This window comes from Bacillus rossius, chromosome 1 (assembly GCF_032445375.1).
Source record: "Bacillus rossius redtenbacheri isolate Brsri chromosome 1, Brsri_v3, whole genome shotgun sequence".
NCBI lineage: Eukaryota > Metazoa > Arthropoda > Insecta > Phasmatodea > Bacillidae > Bacillus > Bacillus rossius.
In genome coordinates, this window is record NC_086330.1 from 271,031,595 (window position 1) to 271,051,836 (window position 20,242).

Sequence of the window (20,242 nt, forward strand, 5' to 3'; positions counted from 1 at the left end):
ATGTTAGTTTCCTTGTATTTGTTACGTAATGCATTAATGCATCCACTTGCTCCTGCTTTTTCTTTTCTTTTCGCAAAGTATATAAACCCGACCTTAGAGTCATGTGCCTTGGTAGCCAGCCCAATCTATTTCCCACTACTTGTTCCAAACAGCACAGGTTATTGTGGCCGACAACCGTAATGGTTTTGTTTTACACAAACGATTATAAATATACTTACTGAAATTTTCCTTGAAATTTTCCTGTAATGATGAATGCCCTCATGACAAATACAAATCTTTTGCACTGATAGTACAAGGTATTTGATATATATGTCAGAACTTGATCCTCTGCACTAGCTGTCTGAACATTTTTATCCTGGCACATAATACTGTAATTTAATTAAATGTTTACATAAAAATAAAACTTTATATTAAATCAAATGGCATAGTAAAATCGTTGCTCCTAGTCCATTCTTTTTTAATGTTGCAGTTGACTGTTTTTAGACCCAATACTGAGCAAGAAGTGATTTCAAATTGTAATGACCAATATTCACCAGAAATTTTATGTCATTACTATGTAAAATAGAATGTGTCTGTAAACAAGAAGATGCATAAAGTTAACAAATAATCTTAGAATAATTGTTGTTAGAAGTGTGCTAGTTTTCTTCGGAATATACCAAAATTGTAATTTAAGTGCCTGGCACCAGTATTTCAGCTTTACTATCAGGCTGTACTGATATACTTTTTGTGCTTGCCGCTGAAGTCCTTAATGCTAGGATGGAATAAGCATTTCCAACATTAGTGCTGCCGAAGCCTGTATACAAAGATCTGAGGGCGTTATTACTCAATAACCTGCCACATGATACTTCGCTCGCAGATTCTACACCAAGCTTCCATCGTGTTGCCAATATTTTTTATTGTATGAGTTGCAATTTTTTTTACATTAATGTGAAATTTACTCTAATTTTCTTATTAAGTTGGTACGAGTTAAACGTATCATATTTTAAGTTAATTAATGGTGCTCTGGTCTTACTAGAAGCATTGACAAACTATCAACTTCCATGTAAAATAAATTATGCATCACCAAAACCAAAACTTCCATGAAAACGACGTACAGACTTTTAAAACTTTCACAGAATGTTCCACACTGGCGGCCATGGAAGGGTGATAAGAAGCTTCTATTTTGGTATACCTACCAAGTATTTTCTTTGAATCAATACATGAACTTGCTTGTTCTAACGTATAAGTTGAAACTTTTAAAAGAGTGGCTACATTTGGATTCAGTTTTGCACAATTGTTGACTGGAATGGTCATAGGGAAATGAATTCCCAAGTGTTCAGATAATGTACATTTCATTACACACCATGACAAGATAATTAAAGGCTGAATACAAACCAGGGAAATTAGGCCTAGGGCTAATTATTGTAAGAACCCAGCATTTTTCTGGTGTGAATTCAGAAACTAATGAACAGTCAACATCAGTTTGGCCAGACCGAGATTGGAACCAGAGTCCTCCAGGTTGTTCTTTTTCTGCTAATAGAAACTATAAAAACTTGTTGCTTGGCTGTATTATTAGAGGGATCAAATGGGTTGCTAGCTATTTCTTGTGTTTATGAGTGTTCTTGGTGGGTTTTTTGGGAAGGGGGGGGGGGGTGATGATGGTAGTGTACATCTCATAAACACAAGCATTAAGTATTTCTTCATTTTTAAAGGGTTCTGCTCACAACGCACAGAGTGGTTTTCGTTTAAAAGCAGTATTCTGCCAATTGGCTTAATCCTGCATATTAATCAATACAAAATTTTACTGCTATTAGATAATATTTAGTAAAAATGTTTATAGAATATGATAAAAGGCAGAGAAGTGAGCATTTTATTTTATTTTATTTTTTTAATCGTAGCTGTAGTACTTTGTTATGCAGTATTGTTTCGGCGACAGACATTAGGTAGTAAAGTGCATGGTTCTGTGTTCCAGAGAGCGAGCAGGGCTCATGGGAGAGCGGATTGTCGTACGAGTGCCGTTCGCTGCTCTTCAAGGCTCTGCACAATCTCATTGAAAGGTAAGTTGCATGTCTGACAGTCCGAAATCCCAAGTAATGTTTGTGGCTGTGTGATGCATTTGTATCAGCCAGTTATGAAGAATCAAACTGTTGTTGGGTAAAAAAAGAAAATGTTTGGTTTATTGTTATTAAAATGACTTTACGAGCACATAACGTCATGCATCATTAAATTAAGGTCAAGTGTCTCATTGTCATTAAAGTTGTTACAGACGTGACTGGTGTTTATGTTAATAGAACCTTGCCGGAATGAATAGGTGGGTGAGAGGGGAGTATTTCAAACAAAAAAATCATCCGCTTATGGCCAATATCCACCGTGTTTCTCACTTGAAAGAAAAAAAATTCCCTTTCTGCACAGCATACAGGGTAGGTAGACATCAAAGTACTATTTATTTTGGAAATATTTTGGGAACTTCTATAAACTTCTGGAACATTTTATGAACTTAATGTATATAAAATATTTATGTCCTCCAATATTACACAATGATGGATTAAATATTTGCCCATTTTACATGGAGCGAAAATATTACGAATATTTGGAACTCAACATATCCAGCATTCAATAGTTTACAAAGCAGCATTGAATAGCTATGAACAAATTTCATATTATATGCCAACTAAGTAGAGGTGGGACGATACCACACTTTCGATACTCGATTCTGTATTGTTTTTTCAGTTCGATACTTTCGATACTTTCGATACTCCAGGGAAAAATATTTTCCCATTAAGTAACAATTATTACAAATAACATAAATTAGTTTTTAACTATATAAATTCCCTCTTTATTACGAAAATACAAACTGCAAACAACTTTAAATACTTGAGTATAAAAATCAATATAAAAAATAGAAGCGAAATAAAAACTATCTTAAAGAGAGCTAGCCCTTTATTTTCCAGTACACTTTTTTTTTACCACGAACAAATGTAAATAAAAAGAAAATCAGAAATTTTTGCTTGTTTGTTTCATTTTACAAACAACTTTATGCAACAGAACAATTTTCAATAAAATTTTAACGTGAGAAACGTAAAATACAAAACAATCCTATTGTAAGAAAACAATAACAAACAGGTATATTCAGTTCAAAGATTAATGAATGCACAAAATATGAGATCCGTTCCTTGGTAAAGAGCGTGCACCATTTTCATAATCATTGCTAGTTTGCGCCACTAGTCTCGCTTGGTGCTGACCATAGATGCTACTAGCGAAGTGCACAGTCTTCCTGATACTATCCATATCTATGGTGCGATAAAGTTATTTTCTTACGTTTGCAAAGGTAAACAATGAACGTTTTTCAAAATAAAAGCATTAAAACGTAGTTTATCAGGAGGAATATAAAACAAAAATTTGTGAATTTTATGACTTCTCCGCTTCGTAAAAATGTATGAAACGGGAAATTAATGATTTTATAAGTGTATGTTTTGGGAAAGTAAACCATTGTAAATATAGTACTTTCGGCGGGACCAAAATTAATCGGTGTGTATGATACGGGAAAATGTATGAAACGGGAACGTATCATCGAGATTCTACTGTAGTTGTATTTTGTACGATGGTGACTCAAAATTTAATTAAATACAAATGAACAAGCATTCCGGTATCGAAAAAATGTATCGAACTTACAGTTTCAATACTCGATACTTTTCGATACCGTCAATTATCGAAGGTATCGAGGTATCGAATTATCGAAAATCCCATCACTACAACTAAGGTAATTATTTAATTTTTTTTTTGACTTTCAGACTCTATTTTTCATTCCTTGCACTAATAACGTGGTTGTATAAAAATGTTTTTTTGATCAAGGTTTAAGATAATATTAAGATGGTTTAAAATAAATTCAACAAAATTAATACTAAGAAAGTTTTTATTTATTTATTTTTTTTTAATTTTCAGCCCATATTATTACGTTTATAATTAGTTTCATCAAGAACTGTTTCAGCCAAAGAATTAGATGAAGTTTAGGATTCATACAATAATTTATAACAGATATGATAGTATAACTATATAAAAAAAAGTAATGATTATTTTTCACTTTCAAACCTTCCCTTGCAGTAATGGTTATTCATATCGAAAACTTATTTAGACAAAAGATTTTTGTATTACTCTTACGAGTTATAATTTGCTAAAAACAGATGCAATATTTTCCATGTTATGGAAGTTACAGCTATTTTCTTGTTTTTCAAGAAATCTTCTTTATTTCTTCCTCTTTGGTCAGATATTGCCCATTAACGTACTCAACTGAGTTTGGAAGTGATTTGTGAAAATTTTCAATAGTTATTGTGTCCACAATAAAGTCATACATATATATGTGTATAAATAATGTATATGTATATAAATATGTGTTTATATGTGTGTATACACATACATACACACACACATCTTTGATTTGACAATGGTTTTGGGGTCTATGTACCATGAAACGAAAAACTATATAAAATATTTTCGGAAAATTGCATCATGGTAACGGCTACAGTATGTAATAATTCTTTGAAATCCACCTAACAGGGAATTCTTGGAATAATCAGGAACAATTTTTATCTCTGAAAAAATTAGGGTCTCGTGGAATATAAATGAACTAGTTATACAAAGCCTCAGTCTATCTCTAACCCATTAATTGTGTCATTCATATTAGGTATATTTCAAATAAATACTACGTATTGTAGCTGTTACCGTGGCGCGACTTCCGGAAAATTTTTATAGAGATTTTTGTTTCATGGTCCATAGACCCCAAAACCATTGCCAACTGGAAATTTTATACATATATTTATATGTATCACAATCTTGTGGACACAATAACTGCCGCAATCACAAACTGATACATAAAATCTAGTATTGGAAAATCACGGCCGAGTTCGTTGATGGGCAATAACCGAACAAAGGGGTAGGAATAGGGAAGGTTTTTTGAAAAACAGAAAAATCACTGTAACACTCATAATATGGAAAATATCACATTTGTTTTAACTTATACCAAGCTAATAATTTTTTCACTTCATTGTACTTTCAGCTTCTATTTTAATTAAGAGACACTGCCACATTTTTGTAGAATTGTCTCACAATTCATGACGATGACATTTGGCTTGGGAATACCTATTTCCAGTTCCTTCACCATTTAAAAAATGTGTAATTTTGTAATGCCTACCTACAAATGAACTAAATTAACTATTAGCAATGGAAAACAATTTTTTTTGTCATTGAAGAATAGTTGGCCAACTAAAATATCATAGGACTATGTACGTATATCTTAAAACACAATAGGATAGCAAGGAACGAAAGGCTTATTTCCCCCCCCTTCAAAACAAGGGTGCCAACAGACACGTAACTGCGAATGTTATATACCACCGATGTATCAAATACACAGTGTTAGTCATCATGTGTAGCACTAGTGTTGTGGCACACTAACATTATGTTTTTGCATACAGTCCTATTTCAACAATCTACATCTATGAAATAACTGTATTTGTAGACAAAAATGTACGTAAAGTGTAAATAAAGTAAACCTTTTAATGTGTTAAACTCCACAGAAGAGATAAGTGTTAGATTATTTAGGTTTTTAAAACTTTTTTTAAAATATAAAGAATTTTAGAAAGCAAACATTTTAAGCAGGAAATGCACCATTCGTAAAACGTCATATTTAAAAAATAAATATGTTGTCCTTACGGGGAATAAGTCGGGACTTAAAAAATATGTTATAAGTAGGAACCTTGTGTAACAGGGTTCTACTGTATTTTTGGGTACTTCAATAGTATTGGCTTTGGATAATTTGAGGGGGGAAAAATAACCTTTTTTATATTTTTTCAGGTGTTTACTTTCTCGAGGTGTTACCAGGATTGGGAAATGGTTCGTTCAACCATACGAAGGTTCGGAGAAAATTATGGGAAAAAGGTTAGTAACCTGTTTTGTGATTTGTTGTTTTTGTGTCATCAGCGGCTGTGTGTTTGAAACGTGATTTTGTTTTTTTCTTCCCAGCATACATTTTTCGTTCTCCTTCGTGTTTTTCGTGCACGGGGAGAGCACGGTGTGCGCGAGCATAGACGTGCGGCGTCACCCACTGGTCCGTAAGCTGTCTCGTCAACACCTCCTGGAGGCGCAGGCTTCCACTTCTGAAACCAAAGGTAATGCTTTTGCGGTGCTGGGAGTTATTAGTCTGAAAGCTTATCTTTCTATAATTGCTATCTAAACAAGGAGTGGCCAAATTAAATTATTCGGCAAAGACTATGGTGTTTGTGTATTAGAAAACAATGCATTCAACAGGCACTACGAAGGTGGTTTCAGATAAGAATATTTAAATTAATATTTAATTAAGCCAGGAGTCTAAATAAGGTACACAATACACAATAGAACATTTCATACAAAGTACAAAGATAATACTGACTGGTGAAATACCATTATCATGAGTTTTTAGAAGTTATGCTGTCCGTGAATTTTAAGACATATAAATTTAGGTAAATACAAAAAACCAATCCAGCGAAATACGATTGCCTTAAGCAATGATATTTGACAAATCCTAAAGGGATACACACAAATAATTATGCCTAATGTAGACGAGCATTACAAATGTCAAGACCATGAACATTCTTCAACGCAAGTAACACCCGCATAACTGGAGTATGATCCCTGTACGGACCATCAAAACGGCCGTTATGTCAACCAACACAATTACAAGGCTTACGCCACAGACACAGGAAATTAAATACTTTAAACTTATAGTAAAAATGCATCAACCAAAAAATATTAGCCGCGATAAAGTTTACATACTAATAAAGAACATCATCATTATCAATATCATTATCGACTTCTCGGGGGAGAACAGTTCTGAGTAACCAATTAATAGAAATTTAGTAAATGCATGAAAAGGCAAACGACAGAAAATTAAATCGAAACATAATTTTTCCGAGGTGGCAGCCAAAGGAGTATTTATACTAGATAGCAAAAACATTAATTAAAGTTCGCGGATTACATTATGGCAAGGGCCACCGCCTCACTCACAAGATACGACACTTACATAGCTTTTCCCCTGAGGTTGCTCTCACACATCGTTGATAAAGAAAACTCTACATGAAGACTACACGCTCATGACTAACTAGAAAAAGGCCCAAATAAAACCCAGACTGCTGCTTATATGGAATCGGCGCGGCACAGCGCGCATGGACCAACCCCGAGAGGGGTACGAGGAGAAACAATAAACAACACTAAGAGGGGGAAGGAGGGAGGTAAAGATGCGCCAACGCCCGTGGCGAAGCGCGAAGTTTGAAGGCAGCGGACCTGACCACTGCAAGTCAATGCAGTGGGTGTCTGTCCTAATGTTAAAGTCACTATGGCTAGCAGTTGGTTAGAAAAACATGCTAAAAGTATGTTCAAAAGCTTGAAAGATAAGAACCGTAAGATTTCCATTGTGGAGTATTGTCAACGAAAATGTTAACACATCAGCAAGAATTAGCCAACCAGAAAAATAGTTGTACTATCCAGATGAGTAGGAGTGGTAGGGGGATCATTCACATTTTGACTTAAATTATTAATATGAAAAAAATTGCATACATCTACTCCCTGACATCTAGCCATGTTGCTGTAACCAGTCACACTGCTGTTTTGTTGAGATGAGACTGAGCACTGCTGTGGCACCGTAATTTATGCTGAATCATTTTTTGCCTGTGGCATTTTGTAATTTTTGTTTTTTCAAATGAAATGTGTGTTGACCTTTTGAATAAATTTTAGTGGAAAAATTATTATTAATATTTACATAGGTAATATAGTTACAATGTAGATAAACTGTCACACTTTATGCTTAAAGTTGTGTTTTTTATAACTAATGTGAAGATCCTTAAGACATAAAAATCTATGATCCAGGGAATTCGTCAATCTTACTGCAGAAATTTTCACCCTCAAGATCACTGTTCCTTATGTAATCGGTTAACTTCGGACATAACAGAGTGTATTTTCTGCTTTAACCGTTGCAGAAGTTCTACAGTGCAGCAGAGCCGCTTAATACTGTGGTGCGCTGAGCACTGGCGCAGCCTAGTGCCTGCTATATATGTCACACAATACATTTTGGTGCTTAGAAGGGAAAAACAAATTTTTTGATTTGATGTTTTGATGTACTAGTTTATGTGGAAGATTTCTTAATTTATTGTATTCCAGTATGTTCATAGATAATGAATGACCTTAATTTGTGTGTGCTGTGAAAGCTCAATGCAAAGACTTAGATCTAAATTAAGAGTTATCCTCTGAAATTGCAGTCTACTCTCATTCACCTGGCAGCCTCTCCACCTCTCATACTTCATAAACACAGTTTAAATGACTGCCAGCTGGGAGCCTGTTCCCCTCTGCTTTTGGCAGAAATCTGGTAACACTGCACAACATTTTCTCAGATGAGATGCTCAGACTGCGTGTGAGAAAATATCCTACTTTTTTTGGGTTGTCTTTTGTCCAGTATCTTACCAAAAATGCCATGCTTTTAAGTTTATTGAAGGTATTTGTATCTTGTATGGCATCGGATATAGGACGTAAAATTTTAGCATTTACTCCTGATTAGGAAGCTATTATTTTTGATTTAATTAATTCAACCAATTTTACTCACAGGGACTTTATTGACTGGTTACATTATCGTGAAGTAAAAAAATACATATATAGATTCACTTAACATTAGACTACCTAATAATTAGGGACGTGCGAAGCTTCGAAATTTTCGAATCCGTAGCTAATATTTTTAGGATTCGTATTCCATTCGTTCAAAAAAATAATATTCGTAAATTTTCGAAGCTTCGAAGGCAAACGAATATAAATTAGTCTTCTTTAACTGACGGCGTACTTGTACAATTCCGTCATACAGAAATATTAGGTTCCATAGCAAATATGAACGCCATGACTATTACTAGTGCAGATATTCTTCACAAAATCTTTATTTATGCGTTTCCATCCACAAGACATAAAAAAACACCACGTTATGCGTAAAATTTAATTTACGTTTTCTAATGTTTGTTTACCACGATAATATTTCCACCATTTTGCGGCCAGATGCTGCCAACTAGCTGAACTACGCCAGTCAGTTGCACAATGCACACACAGTTTTGTATTAACAGTATCACGGAAATAATTTGAATGGAAATATGTATCTTAGTTTTTCAGATGTACGCCGCACGTTTTTCTTTAAATTCTAGTTCGGAAAGGAAAGTGCTGTGGCTGCCAACCATTACATTTCACAGAATGATATTGGCTTGGTGGTAGCCAAGTACCCTGAAATTGTCTTCGCTGTATTAACTGCGTTCATTTATACCCTCTCTTTTCTATACCTCGACGTCACGTTTTTTGTTTACTTGTTCACCACGTTGGTTGAGTTCTATAAGCGTGCACTGTAAAATTTGAATGGTAAAAAATGTAATTACATTATACTTTAATTGTTTTAGTAGAAAGTGGCACCGTTTTATATTTTTTCTGATGTATATTTGTAAACTAAATCTGCAATGGAATCAAAGAAAACTGCTAAGAGATCTCAAGTGAAGTGTGGAATTATTTCACAAAATTGAGTGATGGAAAAGTTGCAAGCTGCATTAAATGCAAAAAGGAATACCAAATTCCAACAGGCAAGCAGTTCTCTTTATTATTTAGTGAGTCGCTGTTAAAAGCGAAAAGTGCATAAGATGTTGCGTGAATTGTGTTATTTGAAGGTTATATAAACAAAAAAATGTGTAGGCTTACTAGGTACGTTTATTTGTGATTAAAGAAAATATTAGGGAGCAGAAAAATGTGTTACCGATGGTTTCAGTCACTTTCACAGTCCACAAATTAGCATATCTAGCACAGAATATTTTGTTATACATTTTAATTAACTTAAACCATTTTGTGAATTTAGTAGTTAACACAATGATATGGTGGTGTTAACAGGATGTACAATGGTGGGGATATTTGTCAGTCCCATTTCTGAATAAAGGCATTTGGGGCAACAGTAAGATGTAATATGTAATGGAACATTATATAAACATTTAATTCATTCAAACACTTAAATTATTTAAGGAGATATTATTAAAATAATTTTAAGGTTTCAATATTATGTTTTAAGTGCCTTGTGTGAGACATAAGATTAGAAACAAACTTTTTAAGGGTGGTGACAGTACAAAATGAAAATAATTGTGCTGTATGTCATGTGGGAGCAGTATTTAACACATCTTGAAAAATTATTTGAATTCGCGAATATTTACAATATTCGCTTCGAATTCGATTCGAACTGAAAAAGTCCACTTCGCACAGGCCTACTATTCTCCGTTCACTCTTAGCTGAGTTCTGAAATAAACAAACACCGCCGTATCACTGCGCCGCGTCAGCAAGTGATAGGCTGAATTCATCTGGCGCGCCAAGCACTAGTTGCAACACACACACTTCAGTACAGTCGGTGCTAATAAAATAACGGAGACGTAATATAACAGGAAGCACCGTAGCACTTTGTTCAGCGTAGGTGGTTAATTTGCGAAGAAAAAACTATGCACTTTACGCCTAATAACCGTCTTCACAAAATCATCACAAGTTTTTATAACAGGATACTCAAGTTTCCTTTTCTTCCCGGAAGATGTTAATGTCCCGGTGTCCTGTAATTCTTTCCTTGCACGAAGCACACTGCTCTTCGAAACACGCCTAAATTCCGCAGTTAAACTCGCGATATCGTTCACACGACAATCCGGATATTTGTCTGAAAATGTTTTAAAAACATTCAACACAATAGTTTTCTGTGCACTTTTCAAAGGCTTTCCCGTTCTGTGTTTTACAAAACTCGATCCAACGTCAGCCATAACAAACCGTGCGCGCACGAATCCGAAATGCAACTGTTGTGCCGGGCATCAACTGTACACTGTACAGTACCTTTTGTCTATGCCACCGTACACACGGCGTCTGCTAACATAATTGTAAGTACATACTTGCTGACACATTAAACTGTATTGGAAGTTAATGATGAATCGCTATAATGCTATATATCAACAATTGTTATAAAAAAGACAGTGTAAAAATACTAACAAATGGTACGTAACCAAGGGACTTTCTTGCGCACGAATAATGTGCGCGGCGGCCGGCAGCCAATGAAAATGTTTGTTTACAAGAGGCTTTGTTTATTCCAAAACTCAGGTAAGAGTGAACGGAGAATAATAATGTATTATCACGACCTGATATGGAGAATACTGGGTTCGTAAGGGACCAATTCGGTTTTTTCGCTGTTTTATTAATGACTAATATTTACATTATTACTTAAAAATGTCTGACCGCAAATCACTAGCACTTAAAAATGTTAATTCTGAAGTCACACAATCTCTGTCGAGTTCCGCAGTTCGCACTCCTCACTGGAGCTAGGCTGCTCAACAGTGGTTCTCCCCCATTACCTCGCGGATGTCCACACACATTCTTGCGCCACTCAGTCGCCGCACTCTCATGATCCAGTCGAACTCTGCATCGTGCCACTCTCGGGGTAGGGGAAGGGTCTCTTCTTCTTCGCTGATGTCGCACTTCCCTTCGCTTGGAATCCGTTCTGTAATCTTGGAACCCTCGCGTGACTCGTCGCAGGACTCAACTTGTAACTCACATCACTCACGGCACTCCTGCAGAGGCCAGTGTCGCTGCTTAAGTACTTGAGGCGCTCTTCTCGAACCGACGAGAGCGGCTGTGACGAGATCCGTCATCCTGGGTCAACCTGACGCCCAAAAAGTCCATAAAATCGTTGCCCCTTCACACCACTCTGCGTGGCAGCCTGCAGAATTTCTAAGGCCGCTCAGCGATAGATAACAGCGCCTAGGAAGGACGATGTGCGGGGAGCAGAGGGGGAGTGGGGTAGCGACGAACCTTGTAATCTGGCCAGGCACGCTTAGCGTGCCTTACGTCAGTGGACCGCACATGACACGATGCGTGACGCCAGTGGCCGAGCAGGGCCACCAGCCAGTTCTGAACCTGGCATCGCGGTCTGGTCCTTTGCGTTCGTAACAGTATGATTAACTATTTTGTTAATTTATTAAGAATGATCAGTTGTCAAGGACTATATCTGTGACCTGTCAAAAAAGCCACCTTATACTTACAAGCGAACCAAATACTTGACAATCATATTTGTATTTGTTAGAGCAAAACAATTTTTCGCCCATGCCAGTTTAATTTGAAAACAGATTTTATTGAATATTCAAATTACGACTCTGCCATGTGGCAAATGTTTTTTATAGAATTTACAAGCACATACAAGAATATTTTGTGTAAAAAATGATACATCAAAAAGTCATTGTTCGTCTACTTTCAACCAAATTAGCTTTACAGAGAGCTTAGACCACATTCACTCTTCAAGGGGTTGGCTTTCCTTATTCAGCAGTCGACCAACCATTGAAAGACAACGCTATTTAGCAATTTTAATTTAAAAGCGTTTCGGTTAGTGTATAACTATTATAAGAAAACTCTGAATTAGGCCATTAGTGTATTCTTTGAGTCTGTGTTCTTTCGTGAATCGACGTAAACTATGTTAATGGATGTGTAGGCTGTGTAGGGCTGTGGGGTTCTGGCTTTTAGTTCTGTTCATTTCTGGATAGGTTTTATATTAAGAACCTGTATTCTCAGTTCCATTTTCTGTTTTTCTGAACAAATAAGAACTCTAGGTTCTACACTTAATATGTACAAATGAGTTGGGACTCCAGAAAACTGTAAATAAAATTGACCAAAAGCGGTGTTAAAATAGGCAAAAGTGGTTAAAAAAAAGTCAATACTAAAATGTAAAAGCAATGTAAAAAATTGGATTGGAAAATTTATTTATCCCCTTAAAATATTTATTCTATATGCTATGAATTAGTGGTGCACCGATGCGGATACTGATGAATCGTAATCGGCGATTATGGTTACTTTCCGATTAATCGTAATCGGCGGTTATCTTAACTATTACTTTGCCGATTATCTACGTCCCGGCGTAATTAAGTAGGTTTTTGCGGTGTAATATTTTGTTACACATTTTAGGACGAAATACGGTAATATTTGTATATATTACAAAATCCATCAACTCCGTCATGTCATGATTACAGATATTTCGTTAAGTTTAATAAATCTCATTGCCTCAAACAATAACAAATACATTTATCCTACACGTTTATTTACGTTTCGTCTTTTGTTCTGTCTTTTGTTTAGTGGCCTTGTACATTACCTATAGCCAGAGACGTAAAATAGATGGCACGCAATCAAAATACCACAAGCAGTTGCAGTGGACTCTATGACAATCGATCTTTTCGAGTCGTAGTAGCGGTTCAAAATCGTGGTCCCGATACCATCTAGAGTTTATCACTGGGTTTTACAAACTCGTTATGAGTGTCTTTGGTAACATTATCCGTTTTTGTGTTATTTGTATGTGACGTGAAAAGTGAAAAAGTATTTATAATTTTATATATTCAGTCAACATAAATAAAATCACATGTGCTAGAATTGGTTTTGAGTCATTTTTATATAATTATAGTGAGATGGCGAGTAGGGAGAAAAAAAGTGATTTGTGGAAACATTTTTCTATAAACTCAAGTGAACAAAATAAAGCAACATGTTTACATTGTTAAACGGTAATTTCTCGATGCAACCTTATGTGATAGTCAATAATAATGCTAGTTTTCCGCAACAAAAACTTACCCATTGTAAATTACAATTATTAGACTGTAGTTCAAGTTGTTTACAATAACAAATATAAATAGAAGTTAATTTAATTTACACTTTGGAATGACTTAATAGCGTATTTTATATATTTTTATACTGTTATTATAACTGTATTCTCAATTTTACCTAATCTTGTTATTAAATTCACATGGGGAAAAAAAAATTTGTGTGCATTATTAAACTTAAAAAAATTTGTTCATTATAATCGGTAACTGAATCGGTATCTGCCGATTATTGCTCTCATAATCGGTAATCGAATCGGTAATCGGTAAAGTCATATCGGTGCACCACTACTATGAATTAAAACATTAGAATTTTGGGTGATCCTGAATAAAAAACCTCTTTCCCATAAAAAAATGAAAATTTTAAAATTTCTCTAAGAGGGTGTTTTGATATATAGTTTGCTGTTTTAATGTTTGGTTAGATTAGGTACTTTAAAAGTACAATGAAATGGTGTGAATGGTTGGATAAGTTGCTACTTGAAAAATACTATAGAATGGGGTGAACGGTTGTTTAGGTTAGCTACATTAACAATATTATAAAATAGGAAACAAATTTTACATTGGTAATTCATTATGATTTTACAGTATTTTTAACCATCTACACTATTTTTACGTATTCTGAATATAGCTAACCAAACCAACCAAGCATTTTCACAATACATCAATACATATTTGTGTGTGTATTGTCACGTGCGTATTTCGAGGGGGAAGAATGGGTAGCTAACAAACCCTTCGTAGCTTGTCTGTCTAAAACAACATAGCTCAGATTAGGTATTGTTCAGAGGTACTTATAGACCAGTATGTATAAGCCCGTACAGGTATTGCAAGACTGGAAGTTGAAAAACAAACCATCTCCAGGGTGTCTACTGACCCTGGAAAACCTGGAAAACTTGGAAAAATCAGGGAATATTGTAATCAGGGAATAATCAGGGAAAAATCAGGGAATTTTGTTAAAAATCAGGGAATTTTTGTTTGGTAGGTTGTAGTTGTCAAAACTTTTTTGTTTATTGATCTGCTTGCATTGACGTAGCATCAAGTGTATCGCGTCCCATTATTTTATTTTTGGATGGAAAATAACGAACAGTTCCCACGTCCATTTTCTTTTATTTACCATCAAATTCGGAAGTGGCGTTAAATCACGTGATACAAACTAGTTCAAGCTGGTCTGTTATCCTGCTGATGTACGTACTGCAGCATGTGCTTCCCACGTTCGGATTATACCGACAGGTGCATTTAATTTTAAGTATCTATGGATGCCCTCAACGTAAACTGGGCATTTTTGTTAGCTTTGAAAATACATATCACAGACACTTTTGGTGAAGATTCGCCATCATTGCTAGAAATTGGTAGCTGTGGACTTCATATGGTCCATGGTGCTTTCAAAACTGGAATTTCTGCTATACAATTGGATGTTAGTTTTTTCAGGCACAGTTACTATTTGTTTATGCATGTACCTGCAAGGAGGGCAGATTACATTAGAATAACTGGATCAGAGCTTTTTTCCAAGAAATTTTGTGCAATCAGATGGAATACTGCAGTTGCTGAGCATGCCATGAAAACTTTATCCCACCTAAAGAAAAGAAATTTGTTAGTGAAGTTTCTATTTCATGTGTCTTTCAGTATAGTGAAAAGTGCTCTTGAAGATAATCTTCTAGAAGTAAAATTGACATTCTTCTACTCTGGCATCAGAGCTGGAATTGTTTCTCACAATGTTCCAAAGTGAAGCACCCATGGCACCTTTTCTCTATGATTCACTGGTAGACATTTTATTAGCTTTGGCAGGAAAGTTTTTGAAACCAGAGGTACTGAAGAGCTTTAGGGAGAAACGCAATGTATCTCAATTGGATGTAGATAACCAGGAAAATCTATTGACTGCTAACAATATCAAGTTGGGTTATGCAGTATGCCATGCCATCAAGAAAGAGAAAGTACCATTAAAGTCTGTCCTGTTACTGAAAAATGATGTTAGGACTTGTCTAAAGGTTATGGTAAAAAAACTTCAAGACAAAAGTCCCCTGAAGTACAAACTTACCAAGGGAATTTCCTGCTTATGTCCGTCTGTGGCTTTAAATTCGGGTGTGAGGAAACAGCGTGTGAATTACAGTTTAGAATGTTGTCTTCAAAACAAGTGGCTATAAGGACTAGAAGCTGATAACATTGAGTGATCATATCAGTTGGTATGTTCCTCGCAAGATTCTGAAGCACTGTTCTCGTCTTTTTCTCGAGAAGACTGGCGCTTTGATCAATTGTGGATGCTCATCCTTAAGGCCCATACAGTAGCTGCCAAAACAGGCCTTCTAAAGTTTGTGAGTATGATGTTGGTACTTTCCAATGGAAATGCATCATTGGAAAGAGGATTTTCAGTGAATTCTAATCTGCTGACTGAAAACTTGCAGGAAGAAATACTGAACGCACTAAGACAGATGTACGACTTTGTTCAACGTTCTGGAGGTGTAGAGCATGTTGATATCAACAAGTCCATGTTACAGTATGTAATAAATGCTAGTTGTAGGCGTAAGGAAGCCCTGCAAACAAAACAAAAAGAAAAGGAAGCTACAGACAAGAAGGCAGAAACAGAAGAGTTGAAGAGGAGATCAAGGCATTGCAGTTGAAGAAGGCTCGAGTGTTGGATTTGGCTCGTTCTGAAGCAAGTGCAATAGACGCAAAAGTTGAGTCACTGCGAAATTGATGGGAGCTTCATTTTACTTATGTTTTTGCAAAAGTAAGTGTGTGAAATATTTGTAGCAGCATGTTTTATTTGCCATCAATTGAGTCACTTTGGCCACGTCTGGAAGAAGGTATTTTTTTTAATAATTTAAGTGAGTTGAAATATTTTGAAACCCGTAAATGTACTGTTATGCAGTTTTTTCAGTTTTGTGGAATGTCATAATTGTGTTACAGAAAACCTGGAAAAATTCAGTTTTAGACCTGGAAAACCTGGAAAAATCAGGGAATTTCATTTACTAGATCTGGTAGACACCCTGCATCTCAAAAAATAATACTAGACAAATTATTTTAATAAAGACACATTCAAATATAATTATAATCACAGACAATTACAGCACCTATAGAATATAATTTCTTTAAAGACACATACAAAGAATAAATTACTACATACACCAAAAAAAAACCTAGGATAGTTACAAATAAATAAATAAAAACAATTCAAACAAATTTTTAATCTCTACAGTGATGTTAATTCTTCAAGTCCGTAACACCAACATTAACATTCAATCCCTACACTTATGAGTTAATTAGAATTTGAAAACTTCAACACTACTTCTCATTAAATTTAAATTCAAGTTAATTCAAGTTACAGTATAAAAATAAAAAACTATTCCATACATCGTTTGTTACTGTTCTATGGACAGTCGACAAGATAAATAAATCTTTAGTTCACATACATGATTAAACTGAAGAGCTAAGAGTTAATTAAAATACAATTTTTCTACCGCCACCATGTTTTAGAACTACTTTACATCAAAACCAAGGCCGTTTTTATCCAGACAGTGAGAGATTTTCTACCATACACCTATCTGACATAAATTATACAGATATCATAATTTTCAAAGTAAGCAATGCCAATTAGAAGTAAGGATTATACACATTCTTTTACAGGTCTCATAATGACTACTTTCTACTCACCAACTTCCACACCAGCTTCATTAAACACAGCGCACCTGGGCAGCATGACGGCCTCTCAGATAGACTACCGAACACCAGGCATCCTAACGATCGCTTTAAACTAAAGTCCGCATCCTCAAAAAACAATCATTGGAACAATGGGAACATTTTTTTGAAGTTAGTCAACAAATTTTGAAAACAAACCCGACCGCTAAGTGGTGCTCGGCGCTTCCAGCCTACGTAGTTACAAAAACACCTGCCAAATTGCAACACTTACCCGTGTGACCAGCTGCCTGCGCGACACAGGTGCGCAGAGAAGCGTGCCGTCAGTTGTCTTGCAAGAAAACAAACATTGCTTGCGCCAGGTTCGCAAGGCTCACAACATAACCGCGCCGTCAATGGGCCCTGCTGTAACACGGTCACGCTCGAGGCCAGAGTAAACATAGCGCAACCATGCATTCCTTACAGCACAGCAGAGACCCACATTCTTACGCTCAAGTAACCAATCTGCATACGACAAATATCGAGTTAAATATTTGAAAAAAATGGAGAGAAAAAATTTTGAAAGATTTTGACCAAAGATTTTAACTCTGCGACTATACACACACACATATATAAATTTACACACACGAATATGGGAGGGGGCAAGAGCGTAATGTGCGCATGGTACCCGGACGGCGTGGCAGGCCCACACGGGTGGCAACTGACATCATGCGCACATACCTTCAGGGATTAGAGCGGCCCGGCCTCGCTGCCCTCTTGCCCTCCTTCCTTGGTGCTGTTATCTGTCCCTTAGTGACCTGGGAATTCCGCGGGCTTACCAAGGCCACCACGTAGAGTTGTGTGAATAAATGCAGCTGTTCTGGATGCTTCTTAGCATCGGGTCGGCCCGGGATGATGCGACACATCACAACCACTCCAGTCAGTTCCAGAAAGACAGCCATGGGGTATAAAAGCAGCAACGCTAGCCTCCGCGGGAGTTCCAACATGCGGGTTGAGTGAAGTGTAAAATCTGCGAGCGGCGTAGACGCAAAGCGATGGAACCGTGCTTGTATGACAGAGTGGCTTGAGACTGTATATGTGGACAGGTGAGGGGGTAAGGGGCAAACCATTGTTTAGCCTAGCTCCAGTGTGAACTGTGGACTTGACAGATGATTAGTGATTCATGAATAGACGTTAAATGTAGTAATTTAATTAGTAATGTAAATATTAGTAGCAAATAAAACTATATTTAATAATTTGCTATCCTTACGAATCCCTTCTCCCCTGTATTAACAAATGGTGTCAGAGGTGGTATAGCTTTAATTAATGGATTTAAGATTAATTTGCAGTAAATTATGAAAATAATAAAATTGTAAAAAAAAATTTTTAGTTTTTTGATATTGAAATTAGTGTTAGTTTTGTTTGAGTAGAAGTTTAGATTTTCTCATAGGTAAAATTATAATGTAGTTTTCATATAACATTAGTGCCAGTGATAGACCGATGATATATGTGGACAAGTAAGATGGCGGCCGAAGAAATTAAGAATATAATGGCTTTCTTGGCTGAAATCAAGGATGAAATCAGGGGACTGACGAGTGGCCAGGAAGAAATTAAGAATTAAACGAAGAGTGTCCCGAAAGAGATTAAGAACGAAATGAAGAGTGACCAGGAAGAGATGAAGTGTGGCCAAGAGAAAATGAAGAGCGAAATGGAGTGAAATAAGAAACAGCCAAGAAGATGTGAAGATTACAATGAAGAGCGAAATTGAAGAATTGAAGAAGGGGCAAAAGGTAATAAAACAAGCACAAGAATATATGCGGAACAAGCTGGTGGTGGCGCAAGAAGGCTGATGATGATGGAAGAATACAGTCTTCAACTTGAAGGGAAAGTGCAGTGTTTGGAACAACATTTGGTCCAACAGTAGCAACATTTAGCAGAACCTAAACTGATGGCGCAACAGCTAGCTCAACTCAAGCAGGCAACCAAACAGCGAGTGGCAGTAGTAACTAAAGAATGCCAATGAATGATCAAGGAAGTTACAGCTGGTACGGATTTTTTCCGGGGAAGTGAAGGTGGAAGGCACTGCAAACAGCCAACCAAAATTCAAGCCACCCAAATTTGATGGCCAAACATGGGCTGTCTACAAAATGCCCACTGTGCGTTACCCCGACAGAATACTGCGCAAAACGTACGAGTGTAGACACTTGCAATCTGTCTTCAAAACTTTCATATATATATTTTTTTCTTGTATACTGTTCTTGTATAATTATATTCATTCTTTGTTTTCATATGGTAATGTATTCATACCATCTTCGCAAATAATTCTTTTGTCATCGTACTAGGTTAGAGCCAAAGGAAGGACACATGGGCGATGAGTTTAGAACGGTCCTCAAGACTCCTCAACAGTGATGCTAGAAAATATTCCAGAAATTCGAAGCTGGCATTGAATGACTTATGCACCTTGCCTACCCAGAAGCACCAACAGAGTTCCCCTAGCAACTATCCACCATTACATTTGTAGACAGACTCAGAGATGCTAAGGTTCAACAAACTCTTGGTCTGGCCCACCACAAAAATATCTGCAATGCTTTTCTTCTAGCCCTGGAAATTGAAGGTGCCTACATTGCCTCAAGAAACATGAGCATCAGGGAGAGGCAGGCAGTGATAGAATCTTACCACAAAGTGAATGGCAGCTCAAATACTAACAAAGATAGTATCCTCGGGTCATTAAGAAAGCTATTGATGGTTCACAGTTCCGAAGAATAGGTCACCCATAGTGTTTCACATGTCGAGAACTGGAGCATGTCCAGTGTAAGTGCCCGAATTGTGGTAGGAAACCAAAGAGATAAGGACAATGTTGTAATAACAAGATTGGACACAAATAGAATCTACTGTTTTGAGGAACAAAAGTTCACCCTGGGGGCTTCGCATGTTGAGGAAGGGGGCATGTCCAGTGTGACAGCCCGAAT

The 20,242-nt window shown here is 36.3% G+C and overlaps 1 protein-coding gene across 4 annotated transcripts in view; it reads left to right on the plus strand.

Moving 5' to 3' along the window:
• Window positions 1-20,242, plus strand: part of LOC134527596 (mediator of RNA polymerase II transcription subunit 13) — a 265,928-nt gene that overhangs the window by 92,842 nt on the left and 152,844 nt on the right. For all 4 annotated transcript variants that reach the window (XM_063360415.1, XM_063360416.1, XM_063360417.1 and 1 more), the window contains exons 3-5: window positions 1,952-2,036; window positions 5,827-5,910; window positions 5,995-6,140. In XM_063360415.1, coding sequence (XP_063216485.1) covers window positions 1,952-2,036; window positions 5,827-5,910; window positions 5,995-6,140 — 315 coding nt within the window. The remainder of the gene's footprint in view (window positions 1-1,951; window positions 2,037-5,826; window positions 5,911-5,994; window positions 6,141-20,242) is intronic.